The 21,374-nt window shown below is 40.2% G+C and overlaps 1 protein-coding gene across 1 annotated transcript in view; it reads left to right on the forward strand.

The window, feature by feature from the left end:
• slc4a3 (solute carrier family 4 member 3) overlaps nt 1-21,374 on the forward strand; it is a 65,735-nt gene that overhangs the window by 18,440 nt on the left and 25,921 nt on the right. Inside the window, exons 3-7 of the mRNA XM_080903700.1 lie at nt 1,679-1,853; nt 4,989-5,239; nt 5,424-5,614; nt 8,758-8,984; nt 19,638-19,783. Coding sequence (XP_080759826.1) covers nt 1,679-1,853; nt 4,989-5,239; nt 5,424-5,614; nt 8,758-8,984; nt 19,638-19,783 — 990 coding nt within the window. The remainder of the gene's footprint in view (nt 1-1,678; nt 1,854-4,988; nt 5,240-5,423; nt 5,615-8,757; nt 8,985-19,637; nt 19,784-21,374) is intronic.

Below are 21,374 nucleotides of genomic sequence, written 5' to 3' on the forward strand. Positions count from 1 at the left end.
GTATTCCTGATTCACCTTGTAACTTCATAACTGAAATGCGCGTACAGAACCCCGATGGCTTTCACTTAGTGTTTCCTGATCACTAACACGAGTACACTTAATCCTCACACAAAGCAAACACAGCCCCACATACGCCCTCCTGAACAGTAGTCAGCCGCTGATAAATATTTAAATGCATCTCTGGCTCACCATACCACAAATTATGAAAAATTAATATTGTAGTAGATGTCGGGCGGTTAGAGTAAAGGTTAGAGAGGATCTCAGCTGTGTTGATTGAACTTTTTTAATTTAAGCTTCTTTACATTTTAATTGGTTCAAAGTGGCCAAACCAGCCACAGAGATTTTGAATTTTCATGAAATATTACATCTACAGACAGTAGATTGTAACCCACAGTGATGGCACTCATAGCAAACAGGGCAAATATACCTTCCTGATTTTTTTGGGTTTTTTTTGTGTAATAGATCTGATTTCCATTTGGGCATACAGTACTTAAAGCATACAATATTTCAAATCACTGTAAGCCATTGTGTGTGATTCTATTCCTGTACGTATCACGCCGCCACCACCTGGGCTGGGGTGGCCCACCTCCTGTGTCCTTCCACCTCATCTGACTTCAAAGCTAACATGAAAGAGTTAGGCCTCTTGTCTGTAGTAAACTCTCCCTAGAATATTGTTCCCTGTTGCAATATGTCGGGACTATTAAATTCAGGGTCTTACTCTGACGAATAGCCCTCACCAGAGCAGGTGAAGGAAATGAGGAAGTGAATGGGGAAATTGACTCATTGGAACACAGAGCACATTAAACCATGAACAAAATTGAGCTGGACATGCAGTAAAAACAAGGCGTTCACTGCTCACTCACTTTAAAAAAAAAAAAAAACCTTTCTTTTATTCTGCCTAGCTACATCTGCCTCAGCCTTGTGTAGATAGGTAGCTTGGATCATTAAATGCATCATGTCCCTTCATCCTGCTGGTAATTAGGAAGTAATGGAGCCCTGGCACAGCAATCTGAGACCACTGAACGGTAGCCAAAGTACGCACTGTGCCAGCACCAATCTGAGGCAGAGGAAGCAGCATGTGCCAGTGATTCTGACCTATCACAAGCACCAAATAGCTGAGGCAGGACACTCCCATCAGTCTTCACTGTCTCCAGGGGCTCTCTAGTGCATTAGTTCTTTGCTGCTTAGCACTTTGTTGTATTGATTTGATGTCCTCTGTGCATGTAACAGAGAATATACAGTTGCTGTGTTCCTATTCTGATGATGCAGAATTATTTTAAAATACAATCACATGTTTTGTTTTGCTTTTTAACAGCAAAAATAAATCTTTGGCTTGAGTGCAAATCATGTCTGGAAATAGAAACAGCAGACCTACTTTCCATATAAAATAGTAGCAAAAATAATTATTTGTTTTGCATTCATCCCAGATTAGCATTACACTTTCATTTAGCATGAATGTTCCTCTCGTGTGGCTGCTAGCATATACAATATAGTAATCAGGGTAACACATTTCATGTATCACGTAGAGATTTTATAGCAAACTGGAAAAACTTCTTGTTAAAGCTGAGGTTCAATGACAGAGGGCAAGAGTGGCCTTTGGATATATGAGTTACGGTTATTGCCATGCAGTTAATCATCCTTTTTTGTCTTTACTGAAAGTATTTGTACTGTCGTCCAGGTAAGGGTGGAAGAGGAAGATGAGGATGGATGCGTGGAGGACCAGGAGGAAGAAGAGGAGGAAGAGAGCTGGGAGAAAGCTCTGTCCGTGGAGCGCTTTGCAGACATCATCAGTGACTCTGCTTCTACCAGTGGAGACAGGATGGGGCGACACTACACTGAGAAAGACTTTGAGTGTAAGCAAAGCTGCCGTGCACACATGACAGTATAGCTTCACTTGCACAAACAAAAGAAGCCACTGGGACAAGACTGCAGTCAAATGTCGAATTTGATATTTTGGATTTGTTTTTATATTACTGACGAAAACTCATTTTCATTAGCATTTCTATATTTATTTTATTTTGGTTTAGGGCTACTCATCAGATCAGGCAACATTTTTCAAATCTTCTGTTGTTCATTTTCGGTGACCTTTGCAAATTGTAGCTTCAGTTCACTGTTCTCAGCTCACAGGACTGACACCTGGTGTTGTCTTCTGCTGCTGTAGCCCATCTGCAATGTGTTGTTCATTCAGAGATGCTCTTCTGCATCCTTTGGTTATAACAAGTGGCTTTTGTTGAGTTTCTGTTGTCTTCCTATCAGCAAGAATCAACAAGACCCTTTCACCCAGAGAGCTGATGCTGTAAACCCCAGAGATGGTTGTGTGGGAAAATCCCAGCAGATCAGCAGTTACTGAAATACTGAGACTAGACCGTCTGGCACCAGCAGCCATGACAGTACTCCTGTCATGTGGTATCCATCAGCTTTATCTGCAGTGCACTCTGTACACTGCGTATGAATTTCTACCACGTATCTTAGAATTGAGCACTGCACAGTTATTTGAACTATTTACTAGATTTTGTGAACAAAGTAAGCAAGCAAGTAAAATGTATTTATATAGAGCTTTTCAAGACAAGGAAACAATCACAAAATTTTTACAGAGGAAAAGCTGCAACTCTGTCCAAACAAATTACAGGATGTATCCGTAAGAATTTCAAAAGGTGGACATAGAAGTAATGGACATAGAAGCTTATTGTAAATCTTAAAATACATGACTGAATATGAAATTTTACAAACACAATTTAAAAGTGCCTATTTAATGTGTCCCCCTCTGGACGTACAGCATGTGTCCATATAATAGACACATTTGTCCTATACTTTTGGGAGCATGGCTGGAGTCACTGCAGCCATTGCTGCTGGTACCTATACACTCAGTACACTGAAGACTACAATTTAAGATACACTGACATGAAACAATCTCAAGACAAGTTGATGTTTATTGTCAACCCAACAATATGCACTCAAGTATACAGTGGGACGAAATATCATCCTCCTGGATCAAAGGTGCAAACAATAGAAATGAAAATGAAAAAATATACATATATACAACTATGCAAGAAATAAGACAATGCCACATTATGTGACAGTGCACATAATGTCGATTTTTCTACAGTGCTTTAAAAAAAATCTTTTACTGTTGCTATCTGGCATCATAACAATCATCAGTGCTGAAATATCCTGTACTGTAAATACACATGTATCCCAGCTGATCCTGACCCTGTCCGTTGTGGTAAGAGATTAGATCAAAGCAGGGCACCATATATTGGGTATGTTGAGTAAAAGGCTGGATTAGCTTTCAAGAGATTAGCTGACGGCTATCACCTGACAAGAGATAATATTGGTAAAGATGGAGCTGCTTTCCTTTGGTGTTTGTTAAAGAGTGTTTTAGTTATGTCTTTCTAGGGTTTTAGGAATTAAAGGAAGATTCTTTCAACTGAAAGTTGCACTTTTTTTACACTGCATGTTTGATATTGAAAGGAATTCAAAGTCTTGGCCCAAGCAAACTATAAGTAGTCCTAAGGCCGGCTGGTATATCAGCTTTTTTAAGTACCCAGCTGGTTCTGAGGTTCTCCTCAAAGTTTCCAACTTCTTTAACAACAGAAGCTCACAGCTCACATCAGCACACTGCTGCCGCTTGGAAATTACTTGGAAGCGATTTTTGATTAAAAGTGCAGTTTCAGTCGGCAACTGTTCATTGCCTGAAAAGAAACAGAACAATATGTCTGTTGGTGGTATGACAATATAGGCTGCAGCCTGTGTGGGCACAGAGAGTAGGAGAGAAACAACAAATATAAAGGGCTCACACATCCTGAAACGAGGAAAAATGCAAATATAATGCTAATTAGTGATTTTAGTAAAAGTTTTTCAACACGTTTGGCGACTATAGTATTTCAGAAAAAGAATAACGTCTGCATTTTATTTTTATGACTTTCTGTGATGTCTATCACTGTAAATGGCTAGAAAAGGTAAAAAAATATTCATATAATGTATATACCCTTTTAGCCAAATACAAACTATAAGAAGTCTCATCCCAATATTCTTCAAACTGTTCTGCATTCTGCTGAGCTGAATCCCAGTTAGAAATTGTTTGGGGAGAAGTCGATAATAAGTATAGGAGTTTTTCAGACAGGCTGAAATGTGTGAGGTAGCTAAGAATAAAAACATCCCCTCATGGTACCGCTGTCATTCTGTGGAGGACCCATGACTTTAACATGTGCAGAATAAATTTACACTGGGAATTGTCAGAGGAGAATGGCCAGACTGCTGCTTATAGGAAGGAAAAATGAACTCAGAGAACCACAGTATGCAGAATATCATCTGTAAATGCACAACATTTTGCTCCTTGAAGAAGATGGGCTAAAGCAGCAGAAGACCGCACTGGGTGCCGCTCCTGTTAGCCAAGAAAAGGAAACTGAGGCTATGATTCACATTGGTTTGCTAAAATTGGGCAACAGATGACTGGAAAAATGTTGCCTGATGAATCTTGATTTCTGCTACAACACTTGGATTGTAGTGTGAGTGAATTTGATCATGGATCCATCCTAGAAGTTCAGGCTGCTTGTGGTGGTGTAATGCTGTGGGGGATGTTCTCTAGGAATACCTTGAAAACCTTATTATCAACTGGCAATTGTTTGAACACCACAACCTTCCAGACTATTGTTGTTGATTATTCCCATCCAGTTATGACCACAGTGTACCCATCTTCTAATGGCTGCTTTGTGAAGAATAATGTATCACAAAGCTCAGATTATTTCTGTCTGGTTTCTTGATCATGACGGTGAGTTCGCTGTACTCAAATGGCCTCCACATTCATCGGACTGCAATCCAATAAACCCCCTTTGAGCTGTTGGAGTGAGCGATTGATGTCATGGATGTGCAGCTGGGAAGTCTGTATACATCACCAAAGAAAAAGCATTTCACGTGATATGGAATGAGCTGCTCAGCCAGCTGATGTGAATAAAACCATCTGATATCATGGCCTCTCTTTGACACAGATCACAGACACACATTTCACCATATGCACCACCCCTTGTCCACTCACCTGCCCGTGCCCCAGCGTTTACGGAAGAGGGTACACAGCATGGAGAAGAGGCGCAAAAAGAAGCGCAGGAAAAAAAAGACTTCGCTGCCGCCTTCTGACGTTACGCCTACCATACACGAGGTAGACGAGGAAGAGGCAGAGTCGGAGACCGAAGGGCAAGGGGTGGCTGCCACTCCCGCAGAGCTCCCTGAGGTCCAGCCACAGGTAAAATGTGACTTATACAGTGTAACTTTTGCAAAATCCACTCATGTACCTGAGCTGCTGATAAGATGCTTGTGGCATTAATACTTAAACAAAAGAGAATCATCTGTGGTTTTGATTATGGTTTTACTATGTATAGCCAGCTTTATATATGCCTCCCCCTCACTGATCCTCCTCTTTCTCTCAGTTTAGTTTGGGGAGCCAAGAGGACTTGGGGGAACCCCTTCACCACACTATCGTCCACACGGAAAACGAAGAACAACCTTTGTCGAGGAAAACAACTGCGCTGACTCTGACAAAGGGGGCGGCTCATAATGGGGGAATAACTGTTACTGGACAGAACGATGACATGGATGGAGGAGAAGCAGCATGCAACAGGTGTGACTTCTGACATCTGAGTCCTCTCCAATGTCCTAGTAAACATTTGTAAAATGTATAAAATCTGCAACACTCCCCAACACAAAGATGGCAAATATTCATATAATTTGTTTCATATGTTTCGCATAATTAGCGTGTCTGTTGCTACAGGACATTGTGAAAAAAGCCGATATGCTACAGCCTACTCACTGACCAGTACTGACCTCTTGTCAGTCTTTTAGCTAAATTAACTCAAATTGAAACCTTTTCTAGGTCCCATATTCTACCACTTTAATACACATATTAATATTACGTCTTAAAGTCGTAGATGTAATAGTAATATGTGTATTCATATTACATCCAGAATGTGTATTTTAAATTCCAGTCGTAAATGCTGCACACTTGCACTCTGACTGTTTGATAATCAGTTTCAGTGTTGGTAACTTTAAATCAAACTAGTGTGGCTGCTGCACCTGCCCCTTTGAGGAAGAAGTTTATGAGTGATAGAGAGAAGCAGCCAATAAGAGCAGCACATGTGTTTCAGTATACGGTCTGCCAGTGCAGACCTGAATAAGTCACTCAGTGGCTTCTGACTTTCTCTCCGAATGATAGTTTGGCTTGTAAATGGTAAATGGCCTGTATTTGTATAGCGCTTTACTTGGTCCCTATGGACCCCAAAGCAATTTACACTACATTCAGTCATCCACCCATTCACACACTGGTGATGGCAAGCTACATTGTAGCCACAGCTGCCCTGGGGCGCACTGACAGAGGCGAGGCTGCCCGGACACTGGCACCATCGGGCCCTCTGACCACCACCAGTAAGCAACGGGTGAAGTGTCTTGCCCAAGGAAACAACGACCGAGACTGTCAGAGCCAGGACTCGAACCGGCAACCTTCCAATTACAAGACGAACTGCCAATTCTTGAGCCACAATCGCCCCAGTAAATATAGCCGAGTTCTTGGCACAGCTGTTGTTTTTAACATTTGTGACTGCAGAGTTTGTCAGACAGCATCACAATTACAAAAATCTGGATTTTAGAGGTGCAGAACAGCTTAATTAAGCTCCACCGTTGTTAATACAGTGCACATATATAAGTGTTTCATGGGTGTTCTATTGTCTCACAGCAGGAACAGAACAATATTTCTTGACAACAGATTTACTGAGAATTTAGCTGTATCAGAAATGCAGCATAGGTAAACTGCTAGCAGAATGCTAACTGAGGTTAATTGTGCAAAAGAACAAATATGGAGTAACACACACCCAGTACTATTGATTTTTGTTATCAATCAGCCCTTAAAGTTTCGACTGTTCATGTTGTCCCTCACTGTGATGAGCTCTGACCAGCATGCATAGGATCAGAGCTAATAATTATGTTCCCCACATTAGCCCTGCTTGACACTAAACTGGTTGTAATGCATATCATTGTACAAAGAGAGGATCTTTGTTACTAGTGAGGAAGTCAGGAGTAGTGGAGAAGTATGGGAGGCTAATGCAGGAGATGTATGAGAACAGTGGAGAGGTGTTCAGTTGGAGGGACAGATGGGTTCAAGGTGGCTGTGGGCAGAGATGGGCAGTAACGACTTACAAGTAAGTAAAGTGAGTAACGAGTAAAGTAAGGGATTACTATTGCAAAAAGGTAATTAGATTACTGTTACTTTCCCGCAAGCACGCTGCGTTACTAAAACTGTGTTGTTGTTTTTTTTTTTTTGTTTTTGTGTTTTGTGAGAGTGTCTCATGACAATGACGTAAGCGAGTGCAACGTTCTGGCAACAGCTGTGTGCAGATCAAAAATGGATAATATAACGAGTGCGGGGAGAGTATGGAGGACACGCATACTTTCATACACAAACAGTTACAATCACCTCATAAACTGCTCTACCTTTAGCTGTGCATCTCTATTTTAGTCTCCACCAACCCATTGTGTAGTTTTTCAGGTATCTGACCATTAGCAGCTAGCTGCTAAAGTTAAGCTAGCTGCTAAAGTTGTCTGTTTGTGGCTGATATGTTGGACAGGTAACAGTGTGTTCATTAAAGATTATATTGCTGGAAACAGCTGCCCACTGAAGCTGAAAACACAGCTGATTAAAGCAGTGGGAGGCTATTAAAGCTGTGGGCCATAAAACTGAAATACATTGCTAAAAGATGCTATAACACTGTGGGGAAATACAGGGATGAGATTAGCTGTAGGATTATCATTGTGAGCAAATTCTTTCACACTACACCAAGTCTTTTGTTAAACTTTCATCCACTTAATTATGCAGCTTTAACAGCCTTTTGTTATCAGTTTATCCCTGACTGCTGTCTGTTTCACAAGGCAGAATTTGACAGTGATAAAGCCTATCACAGGAGCATGTTGCTGGTTACATTTTCCTAACAACAGTCATAATTTAGTATTTTATCAGTTTCAAATTTATTAAATACATTTTGGTTTATATTCAGTGCTTTCTGTTGTTTTCTGAATTTGAAACCTTTAACTGTGTGAATACTTTTTCGTGCAGCAAAACCTATAAAACAGGCTCGTGCATACGAGAGCATAGGCTAAGTAAGCTGTATTTTTAGATGTGTGATACTTGTCATTGGAAGCCAATGACATTTATAACCCATACGTGCAGTTTTTAGGGCAGTTATGATCCATTAATGGTTCCAGCTGAATCATTCATATCTGGCTTGCTAACACATACAATATAACCATCAGAATATGAATTATTTGGTGATGCTTTGAATTATGCATGGAGTTTGCTGTTGGGAGGTCAGGGGCGCCATGGTGATTCAAGTCCTTGTCTCTGCTAATGGCTCACTGGATAAAAGCACAGAAACAAGCATCATGCCTGAGCCATGCAGCGTTTCATTGCTGTGTTTGAGTAAGCTCAGCTGAGGATGACTCAGAGGCTTGGAGAGGAGATCCAGGCCTGTTGTTGTGTTGTGAAGCCCTCTGTTGGTAAAGTAACCGCAGTGCATGAGCCAAGAGAGTATTTATCAAAAACGATTTTAACATAAAGTATATTAATACTTTATAATGTGATGATTTATGGTTGATTTGTGGACTACATTGTGGTTCATATTTTGGTTTTGAAAACAATAAAATAAAGTTCTTTCATAATGTCAAAGAATTAATTATTTAATTATTAAATTAAAATTAACTTATAGTGCTCTTTGTCAGTGTTCCCTCAGGATCAGATCCCTCAAGTTCAATCACACCTCATGGCTGGTTCCGCAAGAAGCCTGTCCACCACCGTCTGCCGGGCACCCAGCGAAACAACTACGACCTGCGGGAGCGGATCTGCATCGGCAGCATGACTGCCCTGGAGACTGCCGTCTATCAGCAGGTGCCCACTGATGAGGCTGAAGCCCAAATGTTGGTCAGCGCTGATCTGGATGACATGAAAAGTAAGAAAAATACTACACTGTATTTTTAGGGAAGTTTATGTTCAACCCAGTATCACAGAAAAACATGTAATAGACACGTGTTCCACTGTGTCCATTTCACACTTTGCCTCTCCAAAGTGTGAAAAGCACATGAATGCAGAAGTTGCAGTAAGTTGCAGTGAGATGCAGTACCAGCAGAGGGAGATATTTTATTGAGAGCAACATGATTATAATTCAATTCAATTCAGTTTTATTTATATAGAGCCAAATCACAGCAACAGTTGCCGCAATGTGCTTGATTTATAACCGCGGGGAAGTATTTAAACAGCCATTACTCACACATTTACATGTACATATTTAGAAAAAAATATAGAATTGAGCTTGATCTAATAATGCTGTGAATAAATCGATTGGTGTGTTTAGTACTTTTCACTGGACAGCATCACAGTCGGCGAGGCTCTGTGTCACTCTATTTTATTACCATTTCTCCCACATCATGTTGACGAAGGTGTAGAAACTCCTTTTAATAGAGTGGAGACATACAATGCAGTAATAGAGAGAAGGACTGGAGGGAGGCTTAGGGCAGGAAGATAAAACCCGGTGGAGAGGAAATTGGTAACAGCGTAGAGGGGTAAGGGAAGAGTGCTGGTGCTGAGGTAAGTCAGCCTGCAGGCTGCTGGAGCAGGAGCAGGAGGGCGGGGTTGGCAATGGCCATAACAATGAGAAAACGAGTGAGGAGGTAAGAGGAGATTTAGAGCAAATTGATGCAAAGACCTGTTGAAACCTGTGTGTGTTTGAAATACTGGAATAACTGTCTGTTTTCAGGTAGCTATGGTATTGTTTTTATTATTAAATGCAAGTCAAATAGGGTTTTTTATGTGATTATTGGGGACAATACAAAAAAATAGCCTTTTAAATTCCTCACTGGTGTTGAGGAAAAGCTTTGGAGCAGGACAACGGTAGATGGTTGTCTCCATCTCTGAAAGCACCTTCTGAGATGACTCATTTTTTCTTATCACCCACGCCACAACAGTGATGTGTGTGGTGGTGGAGGAGGGAGGGGAGTCTTTGTGAGCTGCCTGTATTGTTATATATCAGCCAGGGACTATGTGTGTTAGTGTATTATTGATGTAAATGCCAAGTAAATGCAGTGAGTTAAAAATGAAGACCTTGACTCGCATCAGTGCTCTGATCTGATCGTACGTGGATGTGACTTCAGATTCTTGGCTGTGTGCACCTCGCAATAAAGGAAAGTCAATGTCAGTATGTATTATTCTTAACATAGAGCTGGATATGTTTCCCTTGATGCTATCTTGAGTGCTGTTGAAGACATAATAAAGCCTGCTGCTTTGACTACAGATTAAATGATTAAATAGAACCCTGTTTCCCTCTCATTAAGTGACTAATTATATCCAGAAATAACAGGACATTTTTGATGACATAATAATAATGTGTGTTGTGGGTTTGCTGCCCTCTGCTGGCTCTGAAAAGTACTTCCACTATGCTTACACAATTGAAACATTCACGTTTTTATCTTTATATATATATATATATATATATATATATATATATATATATATATATATATATATATATATATATATATATATATATATATATATATATATATATATATATATATATTCAAAATTGATTGAAATCAATTTTGAATATTGATTGAAATAACAAGAATATTAATGTATTAAAATCAGATTCAACAGTTCCTTTTATTTAAATATCTTTAAATTTCAAATTCTTACATTTAAAAGCACAGCATTGCACAGATTTAAAATACTTTAGTCCCAGATTTGTAGTATAATCGGACCTAACTAATGGTTTTGATGCAAAAAAAAATAATAGGAAAAAGTCTACTACAAAACTGTATTTTGTTTCAGCAGTGCTTCTTTTAATCTAGAGAGCCTGCAACATTTATTGACTCCATTCCTTCACTGAGGCCCAACATTGACGGGTTTTGCTGTTTTGGCTCCATCATGAACATCCCACACATCCGGTCTCATGAAACCAGCCCACACAGCCCCACGTATGCACTGTTAAAAATAAGCCTTCCAAAACAGAGTGTGGAGGATGGAGGAAGGAGGAATATAATATCGACTCATAATTTTTGCAAATGTAGGCTGTTCCTGTAATAAAGTCTTTGTATTTATTCAGTTATATGTCACTATGCTTTACATATATTGTATCCTTAACAGCAGTTGGCTTCATATTGTAATTTGTAGCACAGTTATGGAAGTAGACATGAGCTACACTTATTTTTGCACTCCATACTTCATTTTGTCACGATTAGTCTTAACTCATTCACTGCCAGCCATTGGCAGTGAATGAGTTAAACCCATTGACTCATACACTGCAATTGACGGCTATAGACGTCAATGGCAGTGAATGAGTTAATTGTGGGAGACTTTTTTTTTTTTTTTACCACATGTTCCACAAAGCATCACTTTAGGAAGTGAAGGTCCATGCTTAAATGCTCAGAATTAACAGAAAGAATTTGTAAGTGATAATAAAAAAATAAATGCTAAAAGAGGATTTTTTTTTTTTTTAAGCAAAAGCTTGTATGGCCACAGAAATACTCTCTCTCCGAGCATCAGGGGGCTTTAATTAACAGAAGCCTGTAGTCGATTCCCCTTCAACGCCGACCCTGCCCCTGGCTTTTCCTGCTTTCCCAGAGCAGAGCAATCATTGACTGTTTAGGGCCCCTCTAGAAACAGAAAAACAGGGCATTGGATTTGTAGGGAGTGATGCTTAGAACATGGAATGGCCATGTATATCATTAGTGTCTGCTCCCCTGTTACACTTTGGTAATTTGCCCTTCAAGTACACAGACAGGTCTTAATCCGTGATGTGATTGGGACAAGTTTGCAACAAGTCACTTATTAAACCACGTGTAGATGGTGTAGAGTGAACACCTCAGCAGGTCATTCATAAAACACACAGTTTTTTGGATGCAGACACAGTCGGTTTATTTCAACAATGACATGAGCAGCACAAATAAACAGGTACTCTGATAAGAGTATGTAATCTAATATAAAAAAGGACTGAAAAAGGACCATGAAAATCTGATAGCTCAGGTAGAGTGTGGGATTTATCAAGACAAGAATTGTTTTATTATAAACAAGTCTGCCTTATAACCCTGAAATCTGGTTAACAGATGAAGGGACATATAGAAGAAGAAGAACAAAACTTTATTTACTGTCAGATCAAATTGCATACTAACATCCTAATAACTAAGTTAATGCTGATGTGCCACATGCATTAATGAGGGCACGGCTTACATTTTTCCCTGCATGCTGTGAGAAACTGCAGGTATTTATTAAAGTCAAAGGAAAGAATCAGACTCACAGGAACCTGTGAGGAACAACAATTATTCTATCATGTTTCAGTTGTATTTTGATATTTCAATATGTCACTTAGATACACAAAATACACAAAAGTTAATGTTTGATGATGGCGAGCTGTGTGTGTGCAGATTGGTAAGTAAAGGCACACCGAGGTTTTTCTCTTTGTATTATGGACCGAACTCTGCAAATAGACCATATGGCCTGTATTAGACTACTGTGCTAATTGTTACATTGATGGCAGATGTAGTGTTACTTGAAAATAAAAGTATTAAGGGCCAAAATTATGAGGGGCTTCACTCTTAAAATTCAGGGTGAGGACTTGGTGAAGAGCTACGAGAGAGCCAGAGCTTTGGCACCATGCTCACAGCTTTGAGCGAGCCACCCGCACCAATTACACGCTCATTCTGCTAACAACTCCCCCCTGGCATTCCAAATAAATTAACACTCCTAGCAGCAGCTATCACCGGCATTCTAGGCTCAGTGGAGTTAGAGCTTAGAGTTGGAGGGGTTTTTTTTGGTTGTTTTTTGGTGTTAAATGGTGGCCTAACAGCAGTAAGATGCACACTGTAATCCTTAGTACCTGTGATTAATTAAATAACTAATTAATTTAATAGTACAAAAGTTTTGTGTTAGCATAGACCAACAGAAAATCTGGCCAAACACTAGTTGTGTTGACAGCTGTAAGGTAATAAAATCAACTTGAGGTATTCTTGACAGTATTCAACAGGATTCAAAAAGATACTTCTCAACCAAAATGGGAATATGACCTCAGTAATGTTAGTCTGCCTCTTTAAATATCATTATTTAAAGCTTAAAATATCACAATCTGTGCTTCCGATGTTTAAAAGCAATGTGACACTCTTTGACGTTAATATTCAGGTTGGGACGTTTATGGGCCAGCTGTTAAATATGGTGATTAATTAAATAATACTGGGACTTAAACTCCAAGATGAGGTAGAGGAAAAAGGGGGCATAAAAAAAGGAAGAGTATAATTGCAAATGACAAGCCTGTGGTTGCTGGCATTCGTCAGATCAGTGTTTTTTGCAGCAGCACATCATACAAAGTTCGAAGTGCTGCTGTTGGTCTTGTGAGACAGCAAAAATGGATTCTCTAATGGAAAAACAAGGTATGCTTGATGGAAATGTTACAGTGCGAAGTTCACCCACTAGACTCAAATTATTGTGCAAAGCATCGTTTGGTTTTAAAGAGAATTCGCAGTTTTGATCAGACAGATCCAATCTAGCAAAAAACCCGTGCATACACACAACACACTCATGCAGGCATTCGTATAAATGCAGAGTGAGTCACAAACCCAATGGACATGGTGAATGTCCTGTTCAGCTCACATTGGTGCACCTGGTTTGGCCAATGAGACCAGGGCATCTGGGGGGGATGCAATGGTTTCCATGGAGATGCAGGGACAGGAAAGGTGCAGCTTCCTCTAACAATTAACGCCGTTAAACAGTATATCCTCAACGCGGAGTGCAGAAGCGGGTATTCTGTTCTTCTCATCAGATAGGTTTAATTTCAGCTGGTGTATTGTTTGTTTCTCAGTATGTATTTCTGCATCTCTCTTTGTGCTGTGTATGTGTGCTTTTTCAGTTTAATTCAGTTTAGGTGGAGATCGCAACCTTTGGCCCTTCTATACATCACATGGTTTGAAAGTGATTGCGGTGCTATGGAAACAAAAGGCATCAACTCTTGATCTCTGATCCACTCTTTCATGCCTTGCCAGCAACCCCAATAATCAATAGCGTGTGGACATTGTTAGAAAAGGGTGGTGCCTCCATTCAGCTGACAGCTGATGGTCTGTTAAAGTAGACCATCCCTTATCAATAAGTGATTTTGGATTTGCAGCTAAAGTGGATGCCAAAATCTTTTATTTAGCTCTCTGATGGTGGATCTAGCAGAAGGTTGCTGCCTCGGGTGCTGCTCCAGCTTTGCATTTGGACTTAAGGCAAAAAAGTGTATTTTTGTGACACTGAGGATCTGCACATGTGACTAACTTATATTTTTGTAGTGAAAGGAATATTGAATATTTTGATTGACAATCACACAGATTCTTTTTTTGTTCCTCTTTGATGCATGGAACTTATTCTTCAAAAGTTGCTACTGTGACCACCAGCTGTTTTTTCTCTCTCGAGAGTCGGTTAGCTTGGACTTGGGTGCTATTGCACAACCAACGCAAAGAGGCAGTTGCATCCAGACTCTTCAGGTCAGTAGACCAGTGAGAGCAACGGCATTCAAGAGTTGGATGAGCAGGGTGTCCCCTTGGAGAGAGGTGGATAGGAGGAGGTACCGACCGTGGAGATGACAGACATTGAGGGACAGGAGAACCAAGGAACCAAGAAGCACCATGGACCAGAACGACGTTGCAGCACCCAGAAAGGCTTTGGAACCTCAAAGCAACACCAATTTGAACACCGCAGCTCATTTTCAATCGTGGATGGATTTGAGGAGTTTGAAGAGTTTGTCTTGGATTTTGATGATTATGACTTGCTTGAGTCAATCCACAGCCAGCTGGGGTCACCCCTCGAGCCTATCCGTAAGTTGGCCGTATTTTCCATGGAGGTTCACCACTCCTGAGTAGGATTTCATCTGTTTAAATGATCGATATTTGACAGCAGTGACAGTTACGTCATGCTTCCGAAACACATCAGGGAATTCACATGGGCAAGCATTTTATTCTATTTTTACATGATTAATCAATGGAAGGGAGCTCACTTGTTTCCATTGATCGTTTAGCCTGCTGCTAGCTTCATTATTGGCAGTAGAGGCTCATTCATGGCCACACACTGAACAGTGTTGTCCACGGTATTGACTGAATTGACACAGTGCTCGACTGCTGCTGTTTCCTACTCTTCCATTGATCCAGTGGCACCTATTTGGCTTTGGGCTCATCCACAGCTAGAGCGGAAAGACATTTCATTGACAAACCATGAGTGGTTCTGCTTTTTTAATCCCTGTGTTGGCTTTGAAACATGGCGTATTAGTGCTGTCATGATGCTCCACCACATGGATGAGAAATTTTGGGATGAGCCTGAGTATAGGATATAAGTTAAAGTTAAAACCTTAATTAGAATAGAATAGAATAGAATTCAACTTTATTGTCATTGCACATGTCACAGGTATAAGGCAACGGATTGCAGTTTGCATCCATCCAGAAGTGCTTTAGCCATGATATAGATATATTACAATATATATTAGCACTAATATAGATATGTAAGTGTATTACAGAAATGGGTCTATTATGGTATGTTATAATGTACACGATATGAAGGTATGTTATAAATATGCTATAACTATAAGTATGTACAGGCTGTAGTGAGTACAAGCTATGAACAGGATATAAATATGAAAAACTATACAGAAATATTAGACATACAGCTATACAGAAATGGGAACTATGCAGGTTATAAACAGTTGTAGAATTAAAAATTATTGTATTATACAGAATGATTATTTACACAGAATTATACAGTAGTGCAGTTAAGATAAGTGAGATATGTGGATAATTTCTACAAAGGCTATATAAAGTGCTAGTGGTTGTGAGTGGTGGTTCAGTCCATGTTATTATTGTGTGTATGAAGGTACAGTTGTCCATTTTGTGTGTGTGTGTGTGTGTGTGTGTGTGTGTGTGTGTGTGTGTGTGTGTGTGTGTGTGTGTGTGTGTGTGTGTGTGTGTGTGTGTGTCCAGTCCATGTGTTAACGTGGGTCAGATGTCAGGAGGCAGAGTTCAGGAGTCTGACAGCTGTGGGGAAGAAGCTGTTCCGCTACCTGGTGGTCTTAGTCCGGAGGCTCCTGTAGCGCCTCCCAGAGGGCAGGAGGGTGAAGAGTCCATGTGATGGGCGACTGGGGTCTTTGATGATTTTCCCAGCCCTTTTCAGACACCGCTTCCTGTAGATGTCCTTTATGGCAGGAAGTGGTGCTCCGGCGATGCGCTGGGCAGTTTTCACGACCCTCTGCAACGCCTTCTGGTCCGAGGCAGAGCAGTTCCCGTACCAGACTGTTATACAGTTGGTCAGGATGCTCTCGATGGTGCAGTGATAGAAGTTCACTAGGATGTCTGAGGACAGGTGGTTCTTCCTCAGAGTCCTCAAGAAGAGGAGGCGCTGGTGAGCCTTCTTGACCAGCTTGGAGCAGTTGGTCGTCCAGATGAGATCCTTGGAGATGTGGACTCCCAGGAACTTGAAGCTGCTCACACGCTCCACAGCCGTCCCCTTAATGTAGATGGGTGGATGTGGGTCAGCATTCCTCCTGTAGTCCATGATGAGCTCCTTGGTCTTCTCAGTGTTAAGCAGCAGGTTGTTTGTGTCGCACCACTCAGCGAGACGATCCACCTCCTCCCTGTAGGCGGCCTCATCGTTGTAACTGATGAGGCCAATCACCATTGTGTCATCTGCAAACTTAATGATGGTGTTGGAACCATTGGTAGGTCTGCAGTCGTGGGTGAAGAGGGAGTAGAGGAAAGGGCTCATCACACAGCCTTGTGGTACACCGGTGTTCATTGTGATTGTAGATGAGCAGTGGTTATCCAGCCGGACATGTTGGGGGCGGTTAGGTTATAATGTGCATTTTTGGACTTGTTTTTTACCTTTCCCGGGGCAGATGAAAGCACTGGGGTTTATTTTTGGAGGTCTTAAAATACATTTAGTTCTTTATTACCTGTTTTAGCAGATGTGTCAAATTATGATTCCAACCAAAGTGATTCCTTTACCTTTAAACATCTTGATGGCAATAAGGTTTTTCAACACAAACCATGATGGTTTTATTGCCATCACCAGTGTGTGAATGTGTGTGTGAATGGGTGGATGACTGGATATGTAAAGCACTTTGGGGTCCTTAGGGACTAGTAAAGCGCTATATAAATACAGACCATTTACCATTTTTAACCAAAGGCCAGTATTTTCATGTGACATTAAATGACAATGAAAATGTACAGTGAGAGAAAGCGAAATTTTAGCGCTGCCATCATGAGTCTTAGCATTTTGAGCACTGCAACTCAGTACATTGTTGCTAGCGTACAGTAGTTTTATTTATGTTATTTATTTGTATTATTTTATACACACATTCATCGTGTTAAAGACCGTATTTCACAACATCTTAACTACTGCCTGTGGGTTTGTATAACTGGAGTGGTGCCACTATAGGCTGGATTGACATGAAGTAAAATTTAAAATATGTCATTTGAAATGTTGCATGTTGGCATTTTATTTTAAAAAATCTTTCTGCCTGTTTTAGAATGTGTCTGAATGTGTTTTAGAACATGTCATTAGAAGTTAGTATCATTAGAAGGCATAGCACACATTTTCACTGATTATGCATAAGATACCCACTTTTATCTATTTTTAATTGCATAAAAACCTAGATGACCTCTAATTTCCTGCTTCTAAATTCAAATACAACTGAGGTTATTGTACTCGGCCCTTAAAATCTCAGAGATACAGTGTCTAACTTGATGCATACTCTGGATGGCATTACCTTGGCCTCCAGTGACACTGTAAGGAATCTTGGAGTCATTTTTGACCAGGATATGTCCTTGAGTGTGTATATCAAATAAATATGTAGGAATGCTTTTTTTCCATTTGTGCATTATCTCTAAAATTACAAACATCCTTTCCCAGAGTGATGCTGAAAAAACTAGTACATGCATTCATTAATTGTAGGCTGGACTACTGTTTTTCACTATTATCAGGATGTCCTAAAAACTCCCTCAAAAGCCTTCATTTGATCCAAAACTCTGCAGGAAGACTGCTGAACGGGACCAAGAAAGACAAAATATATTTCGTCCATACTGGCTTCTCTTCATTGGCTCCCTGTTCAATCTAGAATTGAATTTAAACTTGTAAAATAATCATTCCGCCTTTTATCTTAAAGACTTCATACCCCCCATTAGAGCACTTTGCTCTCAGACTGCTGGTTCACTTGTGGTTTCTGGGGTATTTAAAACTAGAGTGGCCCGTTTTCTGTTGTACAAGCTTCTAGTTTGGTTTCAGAGAAAGACTCTGCTTTTAAGATTAGACTTTAAATTTTCATTTAGAAGAAAGTGATGTACTTAGAGCTGTGACACATGACCCTGAGTCCCCTTTAGTCATGCAGTAATAAGCCTAGGCTGCTGGGGGCTTCCCATGATTAGTGTTTCTTCTTACTCACCTTTTTTTTTTTTTAAGCCACCCCAGGAGGTTAAAAGGAGTTTTCTTCGCAAATGTAAGGTTACAGGCCTTGATACTTCCAAAGATTTTTTTCTAAATGCTTGAAAGTTCATCAGACATTTACAAAATATCTGGACAATTGTTGCTCTAGTGTGTTGGATTATACCCTACTATGGTTCAGGTATCATTGGGCATCTAAGTCATGGTTTCTCTGCGAGTTTGGAGAAAGTCTGACATGGGTTCAACGAGTTCAAGAAGATGGATAGAATGTCCTTTTCACCTACACTGGAATGCCCTTTCTTTGCCCTGCCCTGTGGTGAGAAAAAAACAGCTCATCCAGATCAGCTGAGGCAGTTCAAACAAGGCCAACCTTCAGAGGTTTTTGCCTGGGAGACTTTACAAAATAAAATGTAGCTTAACTTCATTTTCATTTCCATTCTCTCTGTTTCCCCAAGGAAGGCATGACGCAGCAGGATGGAACACTAACAGCAGTTTGTGCACACACAAACACTTGGCCTCCAACTGCTCAGGGAGAAAAATTAAAAAAGACAGTGTTTACTCAGGAAGAAATTATTTTCATGCACTGGCCGCTCTGGCTGGTCGGCAGCAGTACAGTCCACCATTACTTTGGCATACACAAACCAGATCCACCAACCTGTGTTTCTTTAGTTTTGTAATGAATTGTAAATAGATTATGATAATCAGAACTTGAAATAATTTCTCTCTAAACATATTTCCACATATGTGGAAAAGCTATGCTAGCTTTAGATTTCCATTCCCTTTATTCAAATTTAGGGACCACCCAATCTTCCCCCTCTGTTGAATGGAGAGTCGTTGCCAAGGCTGCCTCATCCAAAATTCAATAACATGTGATTGGCAGGTCGAGGAAATTGAATTTGAATATAGTTTTTATGAACTGACAAATGTTTGTGCGTAAAACCTCCTCTTCTGTAATAATTTCCTGTTCCACACAATACTGTGTAGTCTGTGCCTTATGTTATTGGACGTTCCAGTATGGAGCACATTTTATAATTAAACACACACTTAAAAAAGCATTTCAGCCTACCTCTTACTAAATGTACATATTCGGGTTGTTTACTAATAATCCAGACATCATGACTTAGCACTTCTGACCTCTTACATTCTGATTCGACAACACTAGGTCACAGATTTGAGGATAACCCTGGGGTGCGTCGGCACCTGGTGAAGAAGTCGTCCCGATGTCACATGAGCCGAACCAGCAACAGTTCTACGCCGCTGTCCAGCCTGAAGAAGAAGAAGAGGGCTTCGGAAAAGAAAACTCACGAGGTTTGCAGCGCGGTGACAGCCACGTTTTGTTTTGCTTACTTTTTTAATCACATGCAGTAGCATAGCTGGTGTTCTTTTCACTGTGTTATAGTTTTTGTTTTTTGTGCGTCAGCATGACAAAATGTGGTCCTGGAGACATATACTGTTGCAGGGACACAGTCAGATGTGAGTACTTTTGCACATGTGCTGGGGCTCACAGCCTCCTGATAGTTGTTTCTATGACTGTGAGTCTTCGATTTTATTATGATAGCATCATAAAGAAACTTCTTTGGTTCATGAGTGAACTTTCTTTAAATAGCTTGCTTTGTTAAGAATTCTACCCTTAAACAGTGTTAAATAATATTGTGTTGGCACAGTGGCAGAGATAAACAGTGACAACAACTGAGATTGTTACTGACATTTTTACTGTGTAATAAAGGTGCTGCAGGGAAAATATCTTGTCCTTTAACTAATAAGTGATCCAAAGGCTGCTAGCAAGTTACAAAAGGAGACACTGTACAATGGCTTTACCTTTTTTGCCTCATATCAGATCGTACCTTAAATTCCGAATTAGTCCCCTCAGCCACAAAAGAATCCGGGTCACGGCACCAAGTATTAAATCCAGTTCTTGTGTATTCTCTTAACGGCAAAGAAAGACACGGCTCAAAGTGGTCTATTTATATACTTCCTCTACACGTCACGCACACTTTAAGTTTCAATCAAACACTACTTAGTTTCACTTTCTGCCTGCAGCTCATATTCTCTGCAAAAGCATGCAGTTTCCTGTCAGTACGTTTTGGCACAGACTGTACTCAGAGTTGGGCCTCTCTTATACATAAAACAATATAATCAGCAAATAAGTGCTAAGAATATATATTAAATACATGACACCACTAACATCTCCCTGCTGCTCTCCAAAAGTGATTATAAGAGATGGATGTAGCTTCTGTGGCTGAAATTATCATTTAATATGCAAGTGCCTTTAACCCGCATTGTTTTTAATTTCCAGCAGGGGGCATCTCCTCTAGCTACATAATGAAACTAATTTCCATAGAAGTCTATGGGAGAACAGCCCTTGTCTCGTGACCTGTGACTGAAGTAAACACCTTCCTCACGAGTTCATGGTTTCAAGTCTTGCTGATTATAACATGATGTTCTTTTTGTAAATAATGGTCTTCATTACAGTCAAAAAAGAAATTAAATCGAGGTATATTCAGTTAACAAGTTGCTATCATTTAAATGTCTCTTGTGTTCCAGTTTCTCGGTCAGACTGGTTCCTTTTTGAAAAAGCTGGTGCTTCTAGAATGACCTTTGCTAAGCAATAAGTTGTGTCACGATGGCTTTATCCATTTACAGTCTGTGTTTGAAAAAAGGTTGATGAAAGGATTGAGAAATAACCAACATGCAGATATAAACTGTAGACAGACAAACCAAAACTAAAAGCTTGAAAAGGCGAAAATAGATCAGCAATGCTCAGGGGAATTGCAAAGTGGGGGATAATTTTGTGTATGCTTTTCCCCTTTCTCACACACAATCCTAGTTAGTATTAGTATAAGTATTGAGCAGTAGAGCTTTAATTACAGGTCCCAAGTGTAGTCTTACTGTAGCTTAA

Source organism: Rhamphochromis sp. 'chilingali' (genome assembly GCF_963969265.1).
Source record: "Rhamphochromis sp. 'chilingali' genome assembly, chromosome: 14".
In the NCBI taxonomy this organism is placed as follows: domain Eukaryota; kingdom Metazoa; phylum Chordata; class Actinopteri; order Cichliformes; family Cichlidae; genus Rhamphochromis; species Rhamphochromis sp. 'chilingali'.